The sequence below is a fragment of the Nomascus leucogenys genome, chromosome 4 (genome assembly GCF_006542625.1).
Source record: "Nomascus leucogenys isolate Asia chromosome 4, Asia_NLE_v1, whole genome shotgun sequence".
NCBI lineage: Eukaryota > Metazoa > Chordata > Mammalia > Primates > Hylobatidae > Nomascus > Nomascus leucogenys.
In genome coordinates, this window is record NC_044384.1 from 22,131,049 (window position 1) to 22,152,926 (window position 21,878).

Here is a 21,878-nt window from a genome sequence, read left to right on the forward strand (position 1 = left end):
CACATCGAAGACACAATCGATTGCAGGACACCCTGTTTTTGTATAATACTAAGACACAAAAGCACTACCAGTTAATTTTAAGACACCGTCTATTGTAGACTGGACTGATACGAGAAATGTTAAAACCAAAAAAATGTACATCTTAGGACACATGAATTACATTCATTGCAAATACATCTTAGAGCTTTGGGATCAGGATAGGTGTGTGACACTGGGAACCCTCAAGGAGAACAGCTCCACTAGGCAGAACCAAAAGGGGCATTTCACTCTTTTCTGACATCACTGAGTAAGCATCCACTCCAGCTGCTCTCAGAATCCACCGGTTCCCATGGCACAAAGTAACAAAGGGCCCTGGCCCCTTCTCAGATCACCTCACTTCGAAAATTGTTCAACTGTGCCTCTGCATATTCGGCTTGCTTCCTGCTTTCAGCTGTGGCTCAAGGGCATTTCTTTCTTTCTTTTTTTTTTTTTTGAAGTGAATATAAACTCAAGATTTTATTGTCTTCACAATAAAAGATGACACTTAGAACTGGATCACTTGGCCCTTTCTCTTCTTATCTCCTCCCAGTTCAAAATGCTTGCATCTTTTAATAGCCAGCATTCTCTCAGATCTGCACTTGGGCTCAACGCACTCAAGCCTTAGCACAATCTTCTTTGTAGTTTTAGCCTTTTTCCGGAAAATCGGCTTAGTTTGCCCACCATAGCCGCTCTGCTTCCTGTCATAACGCTGCTTTCCCTGGGCATACAGAGAATCCTTGCCCTTCTTGTACTTTGTCACTTTATGGGGTTGGTGCTTGCCACACTTCTTACAGAAAGTCCAGCGGGTTTTAGGGACGTTAACCATGTTTGTGTGAGCGCTATCGGCACGGAAAGCGGCTCAAGGGCATTTCTTATGCAGTTCCTCCGTGCATGCCGCAGTGCACCTTTAAAATGTCAGCCCTCCATTCACACCTACTTAATAGAGAACAAACTCCAGTCATTAACAGTTTATCATGATCAGAGGTTTCCTGTGGGCCTGGCACGGTGGCCCACACCTGTAATCCTAGCACTTTGGGAGGCCAAGGCAGGTGGATCGCTTGAGCCCAGGAGTTCGAGACCAGCCTGAGCAACATGGTGAAACTCTGTCTACACACACACACACACACACACACACACACACACACACACACCCCACCAACAACAGCAACAACAATTAGGCATGGTGGTACACGCCTGTAGGCCCAGCTATTTGTGAGGCTGAGGTGGAAGGATCGCTTGAGCCAGGGAGGTTGAAGCTGCAGTGAGCCATGATCGTGCCATTGCATTCCAGCCTGGGAAACAGAGTGAACCCTGTCTCAGAAAAAAAAAAGGTTTATTATGAACCAGATTTGCAATTGCTATGCTGTCTTCAGTAGGAAGAGGAGGCAGAAAGGTTCCCAATTTTTCCTGTTTTTATGTTACTGTAGTACCCATCAGTATAAAGAACCCCAGTGAGCATGGGGGTGGGGCACACCCCAGCTGTTTGAGAGGCTGAGGCAGAAGGATTGCTTGAGCCCAGGAGTTAAAGCTCTGGTAGAGTTGTCAGACTTGAAAAAGCAATACAGACAGAAGGGCATCCTTCCCGCCACCTCCTGTCTCTGGTGAGGCTGCTGGGGTACCTCTCCATCTCCTTCTTATTCCTCTTCCCTTCTGATCCTTTCTTTCCTATCCAGTTGTAAAGTTTACTTTTGAACTATGTCTATTCATTTATTTCTATTAAGAAAAATTCTCTTTAGGCCAGAAAATGTGATGATTGCAAACAGATAAACACGTTTCATGCTGTCATTTTTTAGGGAAGTGGTTGTTGCTTGGTAGCCAGTGTGGATGTTTTGAGACTTGCACTGGTTTCATAGAATTGACCAGTTAACTAAGACAGTGAGTTATATCAGGAAATGGTTTCATGTAGTTACATTGCATTGCAGAAATGTAGAGAATAGATATGGAAATAGATGAGAAGTGTAATCCTGTGATGGAAAGTCTAAATCTCAAATATGCTTTACAAATTATAATTTAACTGTTTAGCTTGTAACTGCTTTTAGTGAAGTTGTAAGTAAGGGCTGCTCATGAAATAATTCTGTTCTTTTCCGGATGCAGCATGGGTAGGAGTATGGGTTCTATTCTCTGATGGTGTTGGCTTCCCTGCTCTGGTTCAGGCAGTTTACTTACTTCACTAAGCCTTAGCTAGAAAATGGGGATGGTAACATAACCCAACTCCTAGATCCTTGTGAAAATTAAATGAGATAATCCTGAAAGGCATTAACATGACAAAAATTCAATATACCTGAGCTTTTTAATTCATCATTGGCACAGGGTTCATGATCTGATACAAATTAAGAAGCATTTGCTACATATTTCAAACTTTTCTTTCAAAAAATCATGTACAAATCGGACATTTGAACTATTATACATGCTAAATTAATGAAGTTTTTGCTGTTTAAAAATCTAGTTTCTCTGTCTTTTAGTAGTTCTTGCTGAAGACTGTTCATTGAACAGCTGCTCTGAGGGTACCTAGGCTAGGCCAGTGAGTGATGTGTTTTGGGCTCACTCTGGCCAGATGTGCCCACGAGATGTGGCACTGGTTAACATCAGAGAGGCTCCTTCCTATCCCTGCGTCCTTCCAGGGACAGCCAGCTGCATTGTGAAACCCACCCTGATGGACACGGGTCCTTCGTGAACACTGTTTGTTGGTTCCTCAGGATATGCCCAGTTGGAGAGTACATTGCCGCTTTTCTCCAATATGTGTTTACAGGTTGTCTTTAGAAAGCATTTAGAAAACATTATCAGTTCTTTCCAGGGTATTTTACTCTGTCTCACTTTAAAATGTGGCCACCTGCCATGTCTTTATCTGCAAGTGCAGCCTTTCTACCTCTTAGTATGCACGATTTGAGGAACTCCCAGACCCCAGGCATTTAGACTGTAACCTTCAGATACTGGACAGGCGAAAAGAAAATGTGAGAAGCCGGTTGACCTGCAGCACTGGGGATATCATTCTGATCATCGTTTTGTTTCAAAGTAGATTTGAAAGCAGTTTCCACTTGCTTGCTAAACCTCAGCTCAGATCACCAAGAGTTGCTTCAAGGGATTTGATGGTATTGTAATAGTTGGCAGTTTTTAGCACAAAGCACATAATCTTTGAGCAATCAGTCATTTGGAGTTTGCTTATGGGATCATGTCCTCTGATATGTTTTAACTGCTAGTCACCATTTTATGCAAGACAGCATGAAATTGGTGGCCTGAAAATGGACAGAGCGCTAAAAATGATTCAGTTTTACTTGCTTCCTCTTTTTTGCAGTACCCAACCAGAGAATACTGAGTCCGACCAGCCTTTCTGTGCACACATATGCTTCTCTCACCTAACAGCATTCTGCTTCTCCCTTGGGAATGTGTTCCATTGGCTCTTAGTTCTCTGGGTCAAGTTAGGAGGAATGTCATCCTTGTATATATCTAGGTATAAATGAGATAAAGTCCCATCTTTTCCTTCACTTTAACCTAAATGTGGCAATTTATGTCACATTCGTAGTTGCAGCCCCTGCTGATGCTTTGGACAGTGACATTATCATGGTCTTATTATTACCTGACATTCATGTAGTGATTCTCACTGTCATCCCTGAGTGTAAGTTATATGTAATCCTATGAAAAGGCAAGGAAACAAGACTAAGTAAGTTTAGGAAACTTGTAGTTTTATGACTTTATACATGCTTAAGCAATTACGTGGTGGGGATGTTTTTGAACTGCAGGAAAGGAAGATGCGGGAGGATAAAGAAGATAGAGGAGGGTATTCGTGAAAGGACAGAGAAAGGACAGGGGGAAAGAACATGAGGATATGCAGCAGGTGTGGGCCATTTAGGTACCAAGAACAATGGCTTTCAATCCCACGTGGCACCTCCAAATTAAGCACTGTTTCATATGTGTAATGAGGAGAATCATTTTAATCATTTGTTATCAATGAATTTTTTTACGTATCCAAGAGCTCTTGCTTTTTTTATATAAACGAAGTGGCCTGGGGGTTCAGGGAGCTGGGTAATAGGAGCAGGGTGAGGTGGGGTGCCTCGGAGGAGTGAGAAGCATGGGGTGGGAAACCCAGGCTCTAATTCCAGCTCGACCACTTGCAAGGTATGACTTTGGGTAGTTCAGTTAACCTTCAGAGTCTCTGTTTCCTTATCTGAAAAATCAGGTTTAAATGATTAAAAAAATAATGCCCAGTGTCTACCATAGTATCTGGTATGCAAGGGGAAGTTGTATTTTAGAATAAGTGTTGTTTTTTCCTCCTTTCTCTTGAGGCTCTCTTATGCCAGCCAAGAACAGAGAATTAGGAAGAGAAGTTTGAGTTTTAAAAACCACTGTGCAGTAAAGGTCTTTGGGTGGGGTACTGATCCTAGAAAGTCATGATTAAAAGTCCACATACCAGCTGAAGAGTGGATAAGATCCAAGAAATATGCTAAACTTGCCTTCACCGTCAGTGCCGTAGGAAATTACATGAACTGTTCTTTGTTCTGGGCATTGCATTATGTTTGGTGACTCTGAGGATTCTATATAAAGATTAACACTTTCTCCTTTCCACATGTGCTTCCTAATAGCCCCTCACAAATACTATATTGGATTTCGGTACGTGCATCCTTTAACAGAAGAAGCAATTGAAGAGATGGAGAGAGATGGCCTAGAAAGGGCTATTGCTTTCACACAGTATCCACAGTACAGCTGCTCCACCACAGGTAAGGGCATCTCTCTGACAGTGGAAAGGTAGATACGGTGCTGGCAAAAATAACCAAGGAGTCTAAGTACTGAAGGGAAGGATGAATCATTTGCAATTTGAATGGCAAATTCAACCTGTCTTCTGTAAACACGAGAGTTCAGGTCAGTCCATTTGAAATCTCATGGTCCATCTGTCCCTTGAATTATTGGCCACTTGGCTGGGAATTACAAATGGCGTGGGTGGTAGGCAGTGGCTGTAAGTGTTCAGTGCTTTAATGCCATTGTGTAATGGATCAGTAATGAACCTTAAGACTCTTTCTAGGTTTGTGTGATAAACCTTTTTATGGCTACCCAGATTTTCTTACTGATGTAGCAAAGATTGTAACTGTTCGCATTTTGAAAGCAAAGATGCCCATACAACATGGGAAATACTGATATTTTGTTGCTGTTGTTGTTGTTTTGCTTCAGTTATGAGTTGGTTGCTGGTAGAACTAAAGCCCAGTTTGGGGTTCCCTTTGCAAAATTTTCTGTGTTCTTGATTTTGGAAAATGTTACTGCTTGTTGTTTTCTGTATATTTAACTGGAGCTGGGGAATAATCGGTGTTTGGCAATCTGTGTATCATTCATTGTAGGCAAAGCTGCTACTGTCACCCACAGATACATATGTTTGCATTCCATTGCAAGGATTGAAGTCAGCACATTCTTAGTCCCAAATTGCTTTTGGATATTAATGTTTATCATTTCTATAACCATAAGGAGAATCAAAAGGCTGTTGGAAAAAGTCAAAGCTTGTTATGTGCCTTAAATATTTGTTCAGAGAACCCATTAAAATGCCTGAGTTCTCAGATACCCTCGAGAGTTTGAATTATCATTCCTTTCTTCTTCTTTTTTTTTTTTTTCTGAGACGGTGTCTCACTCTGTCATTGCAACCTCCATCTCCTGGGTTCAAGTGGTTCTCCTGCCTCAGCCTCCTGAGTAGCTGGGATTACAGGCATGTGCCACCACGCTTGGCTAATTTGTGTATTTTTGGTAGAGATGGGGTTTCACCATGTTGGCCAGGCTGGTCTCAAAATCCTGGCCACAAATGATCCACCCACCTCAGCCTCCTAAAGCGCTGGGGTTACAGGCGTGAGCCACCGCACTCGGCCTGAATTATTATTTTTCTTTTTGAAATGCACCACTACAACTTCAAAATGTCTGGTCATATGTCACTGGAGAAGGAGTCAGATTTTATGAATTTTTAAGCTCTACTTTTGCCTTGTTTTAAGAAATATACCTCAATATGTAAATGGCTGCTCTCACAATTAGATAAATTAAGAAGATTGTTATTTACATGACGGAAGATTGACTATGGTTTTTATTTCAGGGCTGGCTCTACCAAGTGACAGTGTATGCAAAACTTCAGCTTATGCTTAGTTTTCCTTGAGTGTATCTCATATAAGGACAGGTACATCCGTCTATCCAAGTTGTGGAATGCTTTGGGAAGTACATTAAGTCTTCGAGGCCACTCAAGTGCTGTTTATCTGTTGTATCTTTTAGACATGGACTATTGTGGCAGAGCCAGTGTATCTCTTTATCACAAACACATTTCTCAGTCACATTTTCTCCTTCTTAATGACTTTTTTGGGTTGTTTGTTGAATGTTTCCACACAACCTGAAAGAGCTAATGTAGCTTCCAAATGCCCCCTTGCACATATGAAAATGATATCCACCTGTGAAGTGTGGTTGGTAATGTGGATATGGTGGTGACAACTTTTTGATTTCTGGAGAGATTGTTTTTGAACCTTGAATGGAGTCCATTTGAATTCTTCTGATTCACTGTATTCTACTCACCAAAATTGAACCTGTTTATCTTTTTGGAAGTTGAGTCTTAGTCTGAGAGTATATTTGATTTAAAATATGCTCTCTCCTGACTAACATTTTAAATTGGAAACCCAACTAACAGTTCTTATAGTTAGCCCAGTGGATTGGTGATGGAAAGCATGGAAATGTTTTGGGACTTGCCCTATGTTAAGATTGAGGAAGAGGCTGTGTGTTAGGCTTGGTTTCATAGGATTCAGGTGTGACCCCAATGCTAACTCCCCTAGACAGGAAAAAGCTGCATTGGGTTGACACCATCTGCCTTCCTTTAGGCTTTGAGTTTTCATGATTTCCATCTCTCTCTTAGAAATATAAGTTTATTAGATTACTTGTAAGGATTTGGTGTCCATTTAGCTTATTCTAGGGAATGAGAACTCACAGAAACCTCAATAATTTTCTCTCCTTATCATGAGGCCATTAATAACAATAGTTATGCTGGGCGCGGTGGCTCACCCCTGTAATCCCAGCATTTTGGGAGGCCCAGGCGGGCAGATTGCCTGAGGTTGGGAGTTTGAGACCAGCCTGACCAACATGGAGAAACCCTGTCTCTACTAAAAATACAAAATTAGCCAGGCGTGGTGGCACATGCCTGTAATCCCAGCTACCTGGGAGGCTGAGGCAGGAGAATCACTTGAACCCGAGAGGTGGAGGTTGCAGCGAGCCGAGATTGCGCCACTGCACTCCAGCCTGAGCAACAAGAGCAAAACTCCGTCTCACAAACAAACAAACAATAGTTACAAAGCTTTTATCGTAACATGGAAAATATTTATTTCATAATATTAAGTAAAGATGCTCAAAATACTCAGCATGCAGAATTGCATATGTATTAAAAATTACAACTTTGTAAAACAAAACATCTATAAAGAAAAAAAAGAACCACATTAGAGTAAAACAATGACTATAATTAGCATGCTGGGATAATGGTCAGTTTCTTTTTTGCTTTCTTTCCCATCCCATACATTTCCTATAATGGGATTGATAACCTTAGTAACTGGAAAAAAAATAACATAGCTTTTTTTTTTTTTTTTTTTTTTTTGTGATGGAGTTTTGCTCTTGTTGCCCAGGCTGGAGTGCAATGGTGCAATCTTGGCTCACCACAACCTCCGCCTCCTGGGTTCAAGCGATTCTCCTACCTCAGCCTCTCGAGTAGCTAGGATTACAGGTGCACCACCATGCCTGGCTAATTTTGTATTTTTTAGTAGAGACAGGGTTTCTCCATGTTGGTCAGGCTGGTGTCAAATTCCCAACCTCAGGTGATCCACCAGCCTCGGCCTCCCAAAGTGCTGGGATTACAGGCGTGAGCCACCGTGCCTGGCCAACATACTTTCAGTTGTAAGACTTGGTCCCTGCAAATGTGACTGCTTATATTTCATAACTCTACAGCCATTTTGTTTTTCACTAGAACTGACATCAATAATCTTTGAAAGTCCATTGAAATTGATTGCTTTTTAGTGATCTTCATTTGCAGGGTAGTTGAATCTATATGCATTTTAGAGTATTGAAATGATTGTAATTAGACTGATTCAGTATAGAAGGAGTTACCTGCTTTGAACTTATATATACTATCTTTACGAGTCTGTTTTTTATTTTCACCATAATCAAAATGCATCTACTAGGTGGCCTCTGTATATTTCAGGCAGCAGCTTAAATGCCATTTACAGATACTATAATCAGGTGGGACGGAAGCCCACGATGAAGTGGAGCACTATTGACAGGTGGCCCACACATCACCTCCTCATCCAGGTAAGCCAGTGCTTGCCAGCTGCCTGTCACCCCAGCATCTAGTGTGAATCAGCTTCTCATGCCTTCTGGGTTTGTGGATGTCCTTCTGAGCTTTACCGTTCCCTTGCTTAAATTGTGTGTTTGGGATTAAATAAAAGTATTATATTCTTGATTTATTATGAAAAGAGAAAATACATTTAAAGATTAAAATGACTAGACTCTTCTTTCTTCGGATTAATGCTATTAGTCCCAAACCATAACAAAATGATATTTTGAGTTTTGTGTTTCCTATGACCAGAAGAGCATTAAAGATTGTGCATGGTGTTTCAGCTAACTTACATTTGTAGGTTCAGTGACTGACCAACGAATTAAATTGTCTATTTTCTAAATCCTTTAAAATGTCAGACGATTTTAATAATGTAAAAGTAATATATCTACATGTTCTGAGACATGAAAATAAATTGAACGTTTCAATTGAGAAAGTTTCACATATTAAAAGAAATTTCATATTCTATACAATTTACATTTATAATATTTTTATTAACAGATGCTTGATTTTAGGAGAATAAGTTAAAATTACAGTTCTAAAGTTAATAGCTTTGAACTGATGTTACCATATTCTTTTCTGCCTCTCAAATATGAGAGGGCAATTGGTAAAATATTGCCCTAAATTATGCAAATATAATTTTGTTCTGCTGGTAGAAGTTTCTGCTTTTGAGTTATTTTAGGTAGGGGAAATATTAAGTCATTTAGATTTTATCCATTTTATTTTTCGTTCAAAGAGAAAACTCTTTGAACGTTTTCTGACTCCTGGCAAAAAACCCTACTAACAACTTCTTTAGAAGTCTGGTGTCACTTAAATGTGTGACCACTAGATGGTGCTAGACATCATTGAAATCAGGCCGGCTCTCCCCAGAGCAGTGTTCCTTAGGCATATAAAGGGTTAACATTTGGGTTGAAATCCAATTTTAAGTAAAAAGTGAAAAGAAGGAGCTTACCCTAGGGGTGGGTGTAGTTGTGGTCTCTGTGTGCACCATTGATGGCTGTGTTGCTGGGTCCAGCCAGTACTGCCTGAAGCACCAGCAGCCTGGGTTTTGCTTTGGGAGGCCTGCAATTGGAAAGGAGGGGGGTTTCAGGTCAGCATTGACATGTGGTAGCAGGGAATGGAGGGATCTGCACAGCATCTGCCTGCCCTGATCAAGTGAGTAATTAGATTTGCATTAAAATTCAGCCCTTTGAAAAGGAGGGAAGCAAAACGATGGAAAGGTCTCTTAACTGAGGAAGTCTCTGTTCATAAAATGAAGGGGAATTTTAGAGGCATTTATCTGCCCTCCTAGATGGTGTGATTGAAGGCTCTGAGAGGCTTGGTGCCTCTTTCATTCTGCAGAGAGGTTGGGAGTAGAAAATACCGCAGATGGGTTTTAGGTGATTTAAATAGCACTTCTCCTTGCCCATGGCGCCTCAGTTTTGAAGATGGCTTAGAGGCTGTTGCAAGCCATATGATTTGTGTTTTTACTTGCAGCTTTGCAAGCTGAGAAAAGAAAAACACTAAGCTTTGGATACGTTATGACATTTTTGGAAACCAGAAAACAAAACCTTAAATGAAAAATATAGTTTAAAACTACAAATTCTGTTTTGAATCCACATTTCTACTGGGCATAGGTAGTAATTGCTCCAAATATTATTTTATTACTGTTTTCTCTAATATCGGTATTTATCTAGCTGTTGGGTTAATTGGAGCAAATTTATCTTCTAGGCTCCTGTATAAACCTTGCAGTGGGCCTCCTTATCTAGGCTGAGGTCCAAAAATAATCCTTTCTGAGCATCCTTAGTTTCCAAACACTGCAAAGACCAGAAAATATTGGTTTTGTTTGTATCTAATCCTATCACATTTACTGAGAATTTACATTATAAATTCTGAAAAGGGAACTTAACTTTAGGTACCATTTTATGCCTTAGGATATTTATTTACCAAATTTCGAGAGTTCTGGAAAGATTAATAATATCTCGATATTTATTAGGGAATAGTTTGCTTATCCCATAGTTTTCACTGACCACTGATATATCAAAATACCAACAAGTGCAGATTTACATGTTAATGATAAATTGTCCTTTATAATTTTTAAGAAGTTACAAAGGACAATTTAGAAATAATTTTAGATACGCAGAAAAGTTACAAGATTAAGATAGTATAAGGAACTCTCATCTACTCTTTTACCTATATTACTGTATTATTATTATTTTGAGACAGGGTTTCACTCTGTTGCCCAGGCTGGAGTTGAGTGGAACGATCATAGCTCACTGCAGCCTTAACCTCCTGGGCTCAAGTGATCCTCCCGCCTCAGCCTCCTGAGTAGCTGGGACCACAGGCATGTGCCATCACGCCCTGCTAATTTTTAAAAATTTTGTGGAGATTAGGTCTTTCCATGTTGCCCAGGCTGGTCTTGAACTTCTGGGCTCCAGCAGTCCTCCCACCTTGGCCTCCCAAAGTGTTGGGATTACTGGCGTGAGCCAATGCGTCTGGCCTATTGATGTGTTATTAACATGTATATACCACTCGCTTTATCATTTACATACCCCGTGTGTGTGTATGTATGTGTGTCTCTGTGTTTGTATATACATGATTTTTTTTCTGACCCATATGAGAATAAGTTATGCATATATCACCATCCTCTACACCTAAACACTTAAGTGTGTTTTCTAAAATCAGGAATATTCTCTTACATAACCACAATACAACATTCAACTTCAGTAAATTTAACGTCAATATTTAAACTTTTACTTAATTTACATTCATATTCTGATTTTGTCAGTTGACCCATTTGTGTCTTTTGTAGCATTTTTTATAAGTCAAATGACAGAGAATGATTAAAGTATAAGATGAAAGAAAGCCCCTTCAGTTCTGGTATTTCAGCACCTATCGACGTGAATCAAAGTGCCGGCTAGACGAAGGGAACTCCCTGGTCTGGTGGACAGAGGTTTGGAGGGAGAGGCAGGAACCATGTTCTTTCCCAAGTTCCACAGATGTGACTGACTGGGCCCCTAAGTTTACCACATCTTTCCCCGCCCTGTGAATTTAATGGGTGTGTATCACCTGTCATCTGTTGTTGTGAAGGTTTTTATAAAAATTGACTTGACGGGGATACGAGGCTCAGAAGAAAATGTTATAAAAATAGAACAGCATTTTCTTATTTCCCTACTATTCCTGACTAATGTATTTAATGTGGTATTCCTGAAAGCCAAACTAAGGAGGCTTTAGAAAGACCCTGTAAGCTGTTTTCCTGCTAACGGAGCAAATGAGAGGTCTTAAAACAACTTCTCCTTCCCATCTGTGTTTCCTTTCCATCTGGAAGTGTGCCCTGTCCTTCCCGAGGGGAAGCAGATCCACAGCGCGCATTTGCAGTGAGCCATTAGTGAGCTTTAGAAGTTTCCCAGCAAATTCCCTAGGCCCCTGAAACCGTTATGATCCATTTTGATGATAAACCAATGCTGAGAGGCTGGACTGTTTGCAATTTTTTTAAAAAGAGAGTTCTGATTTTTGAGGGTTGCTCTGAGATTTTTGGTGTAGGCTTCATTTTAAAAATATTTTCTTTTTCCTTCCATTTCTTTTTTCCCTTCCTCTTTATCCTCCTTTCTTGTTACTCACTCAGTGCTTTGCAGATCATATTCTAAAGGAACTGGACCATTTTCCACTTGAGAAGAGAAGCGAGGTGGTCATTCTGTTTTCTGCTCACTCACTGCCGATGTCTGTAAGTAAGAACATTTTCTTGGATGACCTAGTGATAGAGGATTGGGTAATTTCATTTTCTAAATGTGTAAAATGGGTCCAGCTTCCATTATGTCTTAAGCCCAGTGCAAGAATGAATTCTCAAATCTCAGACTTGGTGCTAACTTAACTAGCCACACTTCTTAAAACCTCATAACAATGAATTCAAATTATAATGTTGTAAATAGATCTTTTCCTCTTTTCTTTTTTTTTTTTGAAACAGAGTCTTGCTGTGTCGCCCAGGCTGGAGTGCAGTGGTGCAATCTCGGCTCACTGCAACCTCTGCCTTCTGGGCTCAAGCAATTCTCTTGTCTCAGCCTCCCAAGTAGCTGGGACTACAGGCACCTACCACCATGCCTGGCTAATTTTTTATATTTTTAGTAGAGACCGGGTTTCACCATGTTGGCCAGGCTGGTCTCGAACTCCTGACCTTAGGTGATCCACCCGCCCAGGCCTCCCAAAGTACTGGGATTACAGGTGTGAGCCACCACACCCAGCTCCTCTTTTCTTTAAAATGATAACTTGAAAATATATTCATATATAAGACTTTCTAATAAGTGGGACAGTTAAGAGAAGGCTGCTTTTGCTTGCCCTGTCAGCAGAGCTCAGCTCGATGTTTCTGTGTGTTGAGTGGGAGGGTCTCCATTCAGACGAAGCGCTCTCGATCCCGTGCTTTTGTCCTCAGGACTTGTTAGGCAGCCATTGCAGTTTGCTGACTCAGGACCACATTTTTGCAGGTGAACATAGAGGATCAAGTTGGGATCTGGCTGCTCCTTAGTTCATCATATTACACTAGGCTATTCATCCAGATGCTACAATCTGTGCCATAGCTGTTGTATTGTTGGAAACAAGAATGATCAAGCTAGTGTACTGTATGATATATAGAAGTGCTTGGAATAAGCAAACAGTTTCATCTGCTCAGGACTAGCATTGTATCCTAAAACCAGTGCTTTCCAACCCAGAGAGGTGGATAATTACATCTTCATAGGGGTGACTGAGGTTTTAACAACGTCGGGAATGGAGTCAGCCTCAGTGTCTGGGCCACGCTTGTAACTGGGCCTTACCGCCCCCTGGTGGCCACTAGGGCCAAGCCTCTGCAGATTTTCCACTCATCGTCTCTGCTGGGCCGCGTGTGGGCGGTAGGAGGCTCTGGAGATAAATTCCTCTCTTCTGGAAGCCTGCCTATTTTAATGGGTTTGCTTTTCCTTTTATGGTGTCATGCAATCCTTTTCACGTGTCCATCCTCCTGCCACCTCATCATAGGTAAGGTGAGACCTCGCCTGAGATGCCAGAAGGGGAGCTCTTGAACCAGCCCGGAGCAAACACATTTGCTTTGCTTTTTTTTTGAGACAGGTCACACTGTGTTGCCCAGGCTGGAGTGCAGTGGTGTGATCACAGCTCACCGTAGCCTCCACCTCCTGGGTTCAAGCGATTCTCCTGCCACAGCCTCTTGAGTACCTGGGACCACAGGCACACGCAACCACGCCTGGCTAATTTTTTGTATTTTTAGTAGAGACAGGGTTTCACCATGTTGCCCAGATTGGTCTCAACCTCAAGTGATCCACTCACCTTGGCCTCCCAAAGTGCTGGGATCACAGGCATGAGCCACCGTGCCCGGTCGAAACCCATTTTTGTATGTGGGGATTCCAGGTGCTGCCTTGCCTCCTATCACCCTGGCCTCGCTTCCTTATTCTTTCACCTGGGGGCGGAGCACGCTGCTTCCAGGTTTTGCTGCTTGAGCGTCCTTGTGGGACTGGGAAATGCTACAATGTCATAAGGATAAGTCAGGTATGGGGAGGACAGTTGGAGAGTAGAGAAAGAACACTGATCTAGCACACTCTTCTCTTCCCCTACGTTCCCTTCTGACAACTTTTTAAACTTTTTGTTTTGAAGAAATTTTTAGACTTACAGAAAACTGATTAAAAGAGTACAGAGTTAAAAGAGTACATATACCCTCTACTCAGCCTCTCCCAGTGTTAACATCTTACACAACCATTGTACAGTTACCAACGCTGAGAAACCAGTGCTGGCACAATGCTATTAACTGCACTCCAGGCTTCATGTGGATGCCACTTGTGTTTCCAAAAATGTCCTTTTTCTCTCCCAGGACCCAGTCCAGGGTCCCACACTGTGTGTGGCTGTGGGGTTTCCTCAGCATCCTCCAATCTGTGACAGTCCTGGTACTTGGCTTGCCTTTCATCACCTTGTTTTTTTTTTCTTTTTGAGATAGGGTCTCTGTCACTCAGGCTGGTGTGCTGTGGTGCAGTCATGACTCACTGCAGCCTCAACCTACCAGACTTGGGTGAGCCTCTCACCTCAGCTTCCTGAGTGACTGGGACTACAGGTGCACACCACCTCACCTGGCTAATATTTGTATTTTTTGAAGAGACAGGGCTTCACCATATTGCCCAGGCTGGTCTCGACCTCCTGGGCCCAGGTGATCCACCCACCTCAGCCTCCCAAAGCGCTGAGGTTATAGGTGTGAGGCACCACGCCCCACCACACGTTGATGTTTTTGAGGAGTCATTTTTAGGATGTCAGTTGTTTTGTGGTGCGTCCCTCCATCTGGGTTTGTCTGAAGTTTTCTCATGATTAGATTGCGGTTATGCATCATTGGCAAGAACCCACAGGGGTGCGGGGCCCTGCTCTGTGCATCACACCCGGGGGTCTGTGATGCCAGTGTGCTTTTCTACTGGTGATGTGATCCCTGGTCACTGTTTAAGGGTGTGTCTGCTGTGTTGATCCATCCTAAAATTACTATTTTTCTCTTTGTAATTAAAAATATCTCGGAGGAGATACTTTGAGACAATACAGAGATTCTGTTATTCCTTAGACTTTGCCCCTAATCTTAGCATCCATGGGTAGATCATGTTTGTAGTAATTACCACATTGCTGTCCTAATGGCAGCTTTGTGTTTCCTTCATTCCGTCTACATTTATGCCTCCCATGGCTTTTAAACAGACCAGTAGTAATAATCATAAAATAGTTTGTCAGTATATATATATAATTTTTTGTTTTCGAGATGGAGTCTTGCTCTGTCACCCAGGCTGGAGTGCAGTGGTGCAATCTCGGCTCACTGCAACTTCTGCCTCCCGAGTTCAAGTGATTCTTCTGCCTCAGCCTCCCGAGTAGCTGGAATTACAGGTGTGCGCCACCACACCCGGCTAATCTTTGTATTTTTAATACAGACAGGGTTTCACCATGTTGGCCAGGCTGGTCTCGAACTCCTGACCTCAGGCGATCAGCCCACCTCGGCCTCCCAAAGTGCTGGGATTACGGGCATGAGTCACTGCGCCCGACCTATCAGTATATTTCATTTCACCAATATTTATTGAGCACCTGTTATATTCCAGGCACTGTTTCCAGCCATATCATAGGATATAGGAATGAAGAAAACAGAGAAAAATCTTTGTCTGCAGAGAGTAGGGAGAAAAGATAATAAACATAATACATATGAAAATGGCATGGTAGATTAGCAGGCAGTATGTTATAGAAGAAAATAAAGCCAGGTGAGGGCTAGGGAATCAGTACACAGTAAATATTTAAAGCATTAAAATTTGCATTGAAGATTTTCAGAGGTATTAACAAGGGATCATGTATGAAACATTTGCTGTACACAGAGTGTTTGCCTGTTGTCCATTGTTGCAGGAATAGTGGGGAGAGAGGAAGTGGAAGGTGCAGGTCACACACTTGGAGGTGCCTGTAACCTGCAGTGATGTGCTGCTGCTTTCCTCCTCTAATTCCACCAGGGTTTACCATAAATCCAGCAGTTCTGTACATTGTCCATGCAGCACTGTTGCAGTTCCTGTTGTGAAATCAACTACATATGTGACCACCAGGGTAGAAGTTCCCATCCTGCCCAGCTTTTCTGTGTCTTCTTCATATATTGGATGAGGGAGAGAGAACCATCCTCTTTAGTTAGATCTTGTGAGTCTCCCATGAATAACATGGAACATGGAATTCTCCACCCTCTTAGGGACCTTAGAGATGATTGACTGCGGTGTTTTTCTTTGGCTGATGAAGAAGTGGAACTAAGGAAGTTTGGTGATTGAACTCAGACCATATCGTCATTGGTGCAGGAGGAAGAAAGGGAGGGCTTTGTTCCAGGGCCCACACCGTGTCAGCACATAGTCAGAGGCTCTCGGGGCCTTCCCAGTGTTAATGACTGAACACCCATTGTGTCTCTGCTGCAGGTGGTCAACAGAGGCGACCCATATCCTCAGGAGGTAAGCGCCACTGTCCAAAAAGTCATGGAAAGGCTAGGGTACTGCAACCCCTACCGACTGGTGTGGCAATCTAAGGTAGGTGGCTTCCACACTGGCGGGCAGCCAGCTCTTTTGGTAAAGTTTATTTTATGAGTTATAAAATGGTTAGATTTGGCTCTTTCACATAGACAGGCTCTTCTATAACCTGATTGCTTACCATGGGCAGAAAGAACTCTGCAAGTGGGTAAGATAGAAGGGGAAATCAAGTGACTCGTGGAGCTCCATTGGTTTAATATTTTACCTTTAGCTGCAATGACAGAAACTGTTCTTTATTTATATTGAGGCAACTTCTAGGATTCAAGTTTCCATGTGAAAATATCAAAATCCATTCAAGCCAGTGTAAAGAGTGGATCTTGCCCCCAGGGGGCAGTGCATGTGTCCAGGGGGGCAAACAGGGGTACTACAGACCATCAGGAGGCATGGTCCACTTACGCATTCGTCTATCTTTCGCATAGGTTGGTCCGATGCCCTGGTTGGGTCCTCAAACAGACGAATCTATCAAAGGGCTTTGTGAGAGGGGGAGGAAGAATATCCTCTTGGTTCCGATAGCATTTACCAGCGACCATATTGAAACGCTGTATGAGCTGGACATCGAGTACTCTCAAGTTTTAGCCAAGGAGGTAAATGCACCCATCTGCCTTTATCCCATCATGACTTGTTTTAAAAGGAAATTTTCTCTGCAACTAACTAATGTATCATTCAGAAATATTGTTTACTGTGTTTGTTTGCATGTACGGTGTCCTCATTCTCCTGAATAATACTTCATCTGAGTAATAATCTCAACACATTGAGTTAATTCCATGCAGTGGGAGGGGAAACCTGTGCTTTGCTTAAACCAGGTGCCCCGGGGATCACTGTGGCTGACATCATTTTGTTTAGTTTGAGTTACTGGGCTACTCAAAAGTAATAACAACTATATTTCTTTAAGAAAAAAGAAATTTACTTCTCACTAATTCCAAAGGAAAACATTTTATTGTTTTATAATTTCTTTGCCTAATCATGACCTTTACTCAGAGCTATTATTACATGGCTTCTTGTTGAGTGTCAAGGCTCTTCTGTCATTTAACAGAAGAGCGTGAAATGAACGCGGAAGCAATGTGCGGTGTGATTTCCTTGACCTCTTTTATGCACTCACTTAATTAGCTGTTTGCTGCCATGTTGTGATCAATCTGATTATTGAAATAACAAATACCATCTTTGGTGTCTTGTAATATGAGATGGATGTGAATTGTCATTCAGGGCGGAGAAAAACTGTTGTTCATCTATGTCCTGGCTTTTGAGAGCTGGCCTAAAACCTATTCCAATTTATAGCTTTATTTTTATGGGAAGTGTGGAAGCACTGGGACCCAAGAAACCCTTTCCTCCCTCTCTGCCAGAGTTTCTGGCCCTGGTCACTCCAAGTGTGATAGATGGAGGCCCATTCTGCAGGAGACTTCACGCTCTCTGGGACTGGGCAGCATGTGTAGGGCAGGGTAGAGAGTGGGTGGGGAGAACTTGAGCCAACACCCGACCCCCGTGGAATATGAATTTCCGTGCTGGACATCAATCAGACATGGGTGAAGTTAGGGAGCACCTAAGTTTCTTGTCAGTGGTTCTGACACAGTATTTGCAGGCAAGTTGTAATTGGCTAAGAAGCGGTTGCAGCATTGTCTATGGATTTTGTTTAAAGATGCCTTCTGTATCTCACCATGAGCTTGGCTAATTGTGAACTTGCTAAAACTTCAGTGAAAATATAGTTTATACCAATATGTTTGGAAAACAGTTTTTTTATTTTAAATTTCTTATGATTTTATAAATTTGCTTAGAGATGAAATCTGGCTCTATCAACCAGGCTGGAGTGCAGTAGCACAATCATAGCTCCCTGCAGCCTCAAAATCCCGGGCTCAGGTGATCCTCTCCCCAGCTACCTGAGTGGAATTTCAGTGTTGATATATATTTTTCTAGTCAGTGTATCGCTGACTCTCCCATCAACATCGTTGGAGAATGCCCTTTGCCAACACTGTTTATTCTGTTGTAACTTTTATATGAAGTTCGAGAATACAGCCTCTTCAGTTGAGATCCATGTGTTTGCTGAATCTCAATGTTTTTCCCATGCCAGTCTCCTGATGTTAATGCTAATCTAAAAGATCAAGTAACTGAGGCCAGGTGTGGTGGTTCACACCTGTAATCTCAGCACTTTGGGAGGCCGAAGCAGGTGGATCATCTGAGGTCAGGAGTTTGAGACCAGCCTGGCCAACATGGTGAAACCCCATCTCTACTAAAATACAAAACTTAGCCAAGCGTGGTGGTACATACCGGTAATCCCAGCTACTTGGGAGGCTGAGGCAGGAAAATCACTTGAATCTGGGAGATCGAGGTTGCAATGAGCTGAGATTGCACTACTGCACTCCAGCCTGGGCAACAGACCGAGACTCCCTCTCAAAAAAATAGATAAATAAATAAATAAATAAAATAAAATAAATAAAAAATAAAAGATCAAGTAATTGAAAAGCTATCAGAAGAAAAGGGAAAGAGAAGAATTCTAACTACCTGAGTAAATCATAATTAGACCATTTTCAGTTATTAGGCAGTGGATATTTTTGGAGCTGGGAGCAGGGATGGTACTGAAACAATCCTCCCACTGTTTTCCTTTAGATTTTTCTCCATAAGAATATATTTCAGGCCAGACTCATTGGCTCACACCTGTAATCCCAGCGCTTTGGGAGGCCGAGGCGGGTGGATCATTTCAGGTCAGGAGTTCAAGACCAGCCTGGCCAACGTGGTAGAGGCAAGGCCAGCCTTTGCCTCTACCAAAAACACAAAAATTAGCTGGGTATGGTGGTGGGCGCCTGTAATCTCAGCTACTCGAGAGGCTGAGACAGGATGATTCCTTGAACCTGGGAGGCAGAGGTTGCAGTGAGCCGAGATTGCGCCACTGCACTCCAGCCTGGGTGACAGAGCAAGACTCCATCTCAAAAAAAAAAAAAAAAAAAACAAAGAATATATTTTAAAACCCAACTCTGAATTGGATCCAGTGTAGGTCCAATATACATTTTATAGTCAATAAGTTAATTTACCTCATTTTGGCACTTGTCATCAAAACAAATATGAAACTATATTTAAAGCAACATTCTGCTTAGGAAGAGTCTGTAAAATTATGCACTAGCAAAAGAGAATAAAAAAAGAATGGTAAACAGATTTAAATTGCTTGAGAATTTCATCAAGTGTAACCACGAAAAGGATTTGCAAACAAACCACCTGTAGGAAGGTAATGGGGAAGGGGAAGGACATAAGAATTGAGGAATAATTTATGATAACAGAATCAACATACAGCCCTTCCCCATGACTATTTTTCATTAATGAGCAATCTGTGAACAGTTGAAGTCAGACTTTGAATTGTGTGTGTGTATCTGTGTGTATTTATTTTTTTGTAGCAGTTTCTTTGAAAAAAAAAAAAAGGAAAATAAAATATGTCTGTGTTTTTCCTCCCTTTTCTCATTTGATTCAGTGTGGAGTTGAAAACATCAGAAGAGCTGAGTCTCTTAATGGAAATCCATTGTTCTCTAAGGTATCTACAGTGTTACAATCGTTTTAGTAGAACATACCAGAGAGTAATCCTCTGAGAAACTCTTGCAGAATATTGGTTTTTCTCACATATTAGAACATTTGGAGTTCCAATTAATTACAAAAATAAAATCGAATTCCTTATCTGCTCAGTCTTTTTTCCTTCAGATAGCCCCAATTTTCTGATTTCTACCCACCTGTAACTATGTCTGATTTAAAACCTGCTTTCCAGAGAAAAGGCCTAGTGGGTGGGGTAAGAGGTTTTCATTTCCTGAAATCTCTGTTTTAACTTTCTCTAAGCTAAGGATTCTCAGGAAAGGAAGATGCTGTAGAATTTGGTTCAAAGGGCTCACCACTTGGATGAAAAGAAACCCCAAGCCAGAGCGCTGACCTGGGCAGCCAGAGGAGGGGCATGGCAGGCGAGCAGACCCTGTGCTTCTCATGCATCTTTGCCTCTTGTCTGTCTTCCAGGCCCTGGCCGACTTGGTGCATTCACACATCCAGTCAAACGAGCTGTGTTCCAAGCAGCTGACCCTGAGCTGTCCGCTCTGTGTCAATCCTGTCTGCAGGGAGACTAAATCCTTCTTCACCAGCCAGCAGCTGTGACCCCCGCCGGTGGACCCCGTGGCATTAGGCAAATGCCCAACCTCCAGATACCTCAGATGTGGAGAGGATGTTATTTAGAGATCAAGGAAGGAAGTCATCCTTCCTTGATATATATACAGCCTTTGGGTACAAATTGTGTGATTTCTTGAGGATTGGACTCTTGATGGATTTCTATTTTTATATAACTATACAGTAAGCATTTGTATTTTCTCTTTCTAGGTATAAGTTACTAGTTTGGAATGTCCACTAGGACCTTTAATAAATGAGTTAAAAATTTGTCTTATGAGACACACCTATTTTAAGTACAGATTTTGGCTTTATTGCCCAAAACCCTCCTGAAAGGGTACAGAGAGTCCCCTCTGTGGGCTGGCAGTGTGAATGAGATCTGTTTAGTCTCGTGCATATAGTTGCTGTTTTTTAAATGAACATAGTTGAGTATTTGAAGTGAATTTGAAAAAGAAATGTTACTTAATCTTTCCCTAAGCCCATGGGTTACAGAATGCTAGGGAGGCAATTTGGTTACCTGCAATGGCTGCTTTTGCCAGTGAGGCCACCATTCATTGGTCATCTTCGTATTTGTGTGTGAATCTCACTTTCCTAATGTAAAAAGGAATCAAGTACGGATTTCAGAAGTGCTCTGAGATTCCCCATACACCCAAGGCTAATAAACGTGTACAAGTACAGTGTTCGTGATACGTGCCTTGGTGGGAGTCCGCGGTGCCACAGGGAAGGGGCTCCCACTGCTTCTGGTCTCCAAGGACAGTGCTGCTGGAAAGGCTAATGATGAGCTTCACCCTGGAGCTCCTCCCGGGACTTTGCAAGCCTTTCCATCCAGCATCTTCTCTATCTTAGTTGAATGCCTTCTTTGTGCACATTTGTTTTAAGAATTATTTTATAAAGTCAACAATACTTTGCTTGAAGTCTTTCTTAATTTACAATTTTTTATTATAAAAATTTATAGCCATACAATGGGACATGTGAAGAATACAGAAAAGTAACCACTTTAATGCAATAACTACTATCATAATATTGTATTTTGTGCTAGTCCTTTCCTGTAAATATTTTTTTTTTTTTTTTTTTTTTGAGACGGAGTCTCGCTCTGTCACCCAGGCTGGAGTGCAGTGGCGCGATCTCGGCTCACTACAAGCTCCGCCTCCCGGGTTCATGCCATTCTCCTGCCTCAGCCTCTCTGAGTAGCTGGGACTACAGGCGCCCGCCACCACGCCTGGCTAATTTTTTGTATTTTTAGTAGAGACGGGGTTTCACTGTGGTCTCGATCTCCTGACCTTGTGATCCGCCCGCCTCGGCCTCCCAAAGTGCTGGGATTACAAGCGTGAGCCACCGCGCCCGGCCCCCTTTCCTGTAAATATTTTTAATGCCATTGTCACCTTGGATTTGTGAGTGAA

The 21,878-nt window shown here is 42.1% G+C and overlaps 2 protein-coding genes across 4 annotated transcripts in view; one reads left to right on the forward strand and one right to left on the reverse strand.

Moving 5' to 3' along the window:
• FECH (ferrochelatase) overlaps positions 1-21,403 on the forward strand; it is a 37,835-nt gene extending 16,432 nt beyond the window's left edge. For all 3 annotated transcript variants that reach the window (XM_003264272.3, XM_030810357.1, XM_030810356.1), the window contains 7 exons: positions 4,596-4,730; positions 8,207-8,313; positions 11,943-12,041; positions 16,252-16,359; positions 16,779-16,943; positions 19,811-19,870; positions 20,338-21,403. In XM_003264272.3, the coding sequence (XP_003264320.1) occupies positions 4,596-4,730; positions 8,207-8,313; positions 11,943-12,041; positions 16,252-16,359; positions 16,779-16,943; positions 19,811-19,870; positions 20,338-20,472 (809 nt within the window). In that variant the 3' untranslated portion in view covers positions 20,473-21,403. The remainder of the gene's footprint in view (positions 1-4,595; positions 4,731-8,206; positions 8,314-11,942; positions 12,042-16,251; positions 16,360-16,778; positions 16,944-19,810; positions 19,871-20,337) is intronic.
• LOC105739662 (60S ribosomal protein L36a-like) lies at positions 459-869 on the reverse strand. The gene has a single exon (XM_012506284.2). The coding sequence runs from the start codon at positions 842-844 to the stop codon at positions 524-526; it is 321 nt and encodes a 106-aa protein (XP_012361738.1). The 5' UTR covers positions 845-869; the 3' UTR covers positions 459-523.
• Positions 21,404-21,878: the final 475 nt, after the last annotated feature.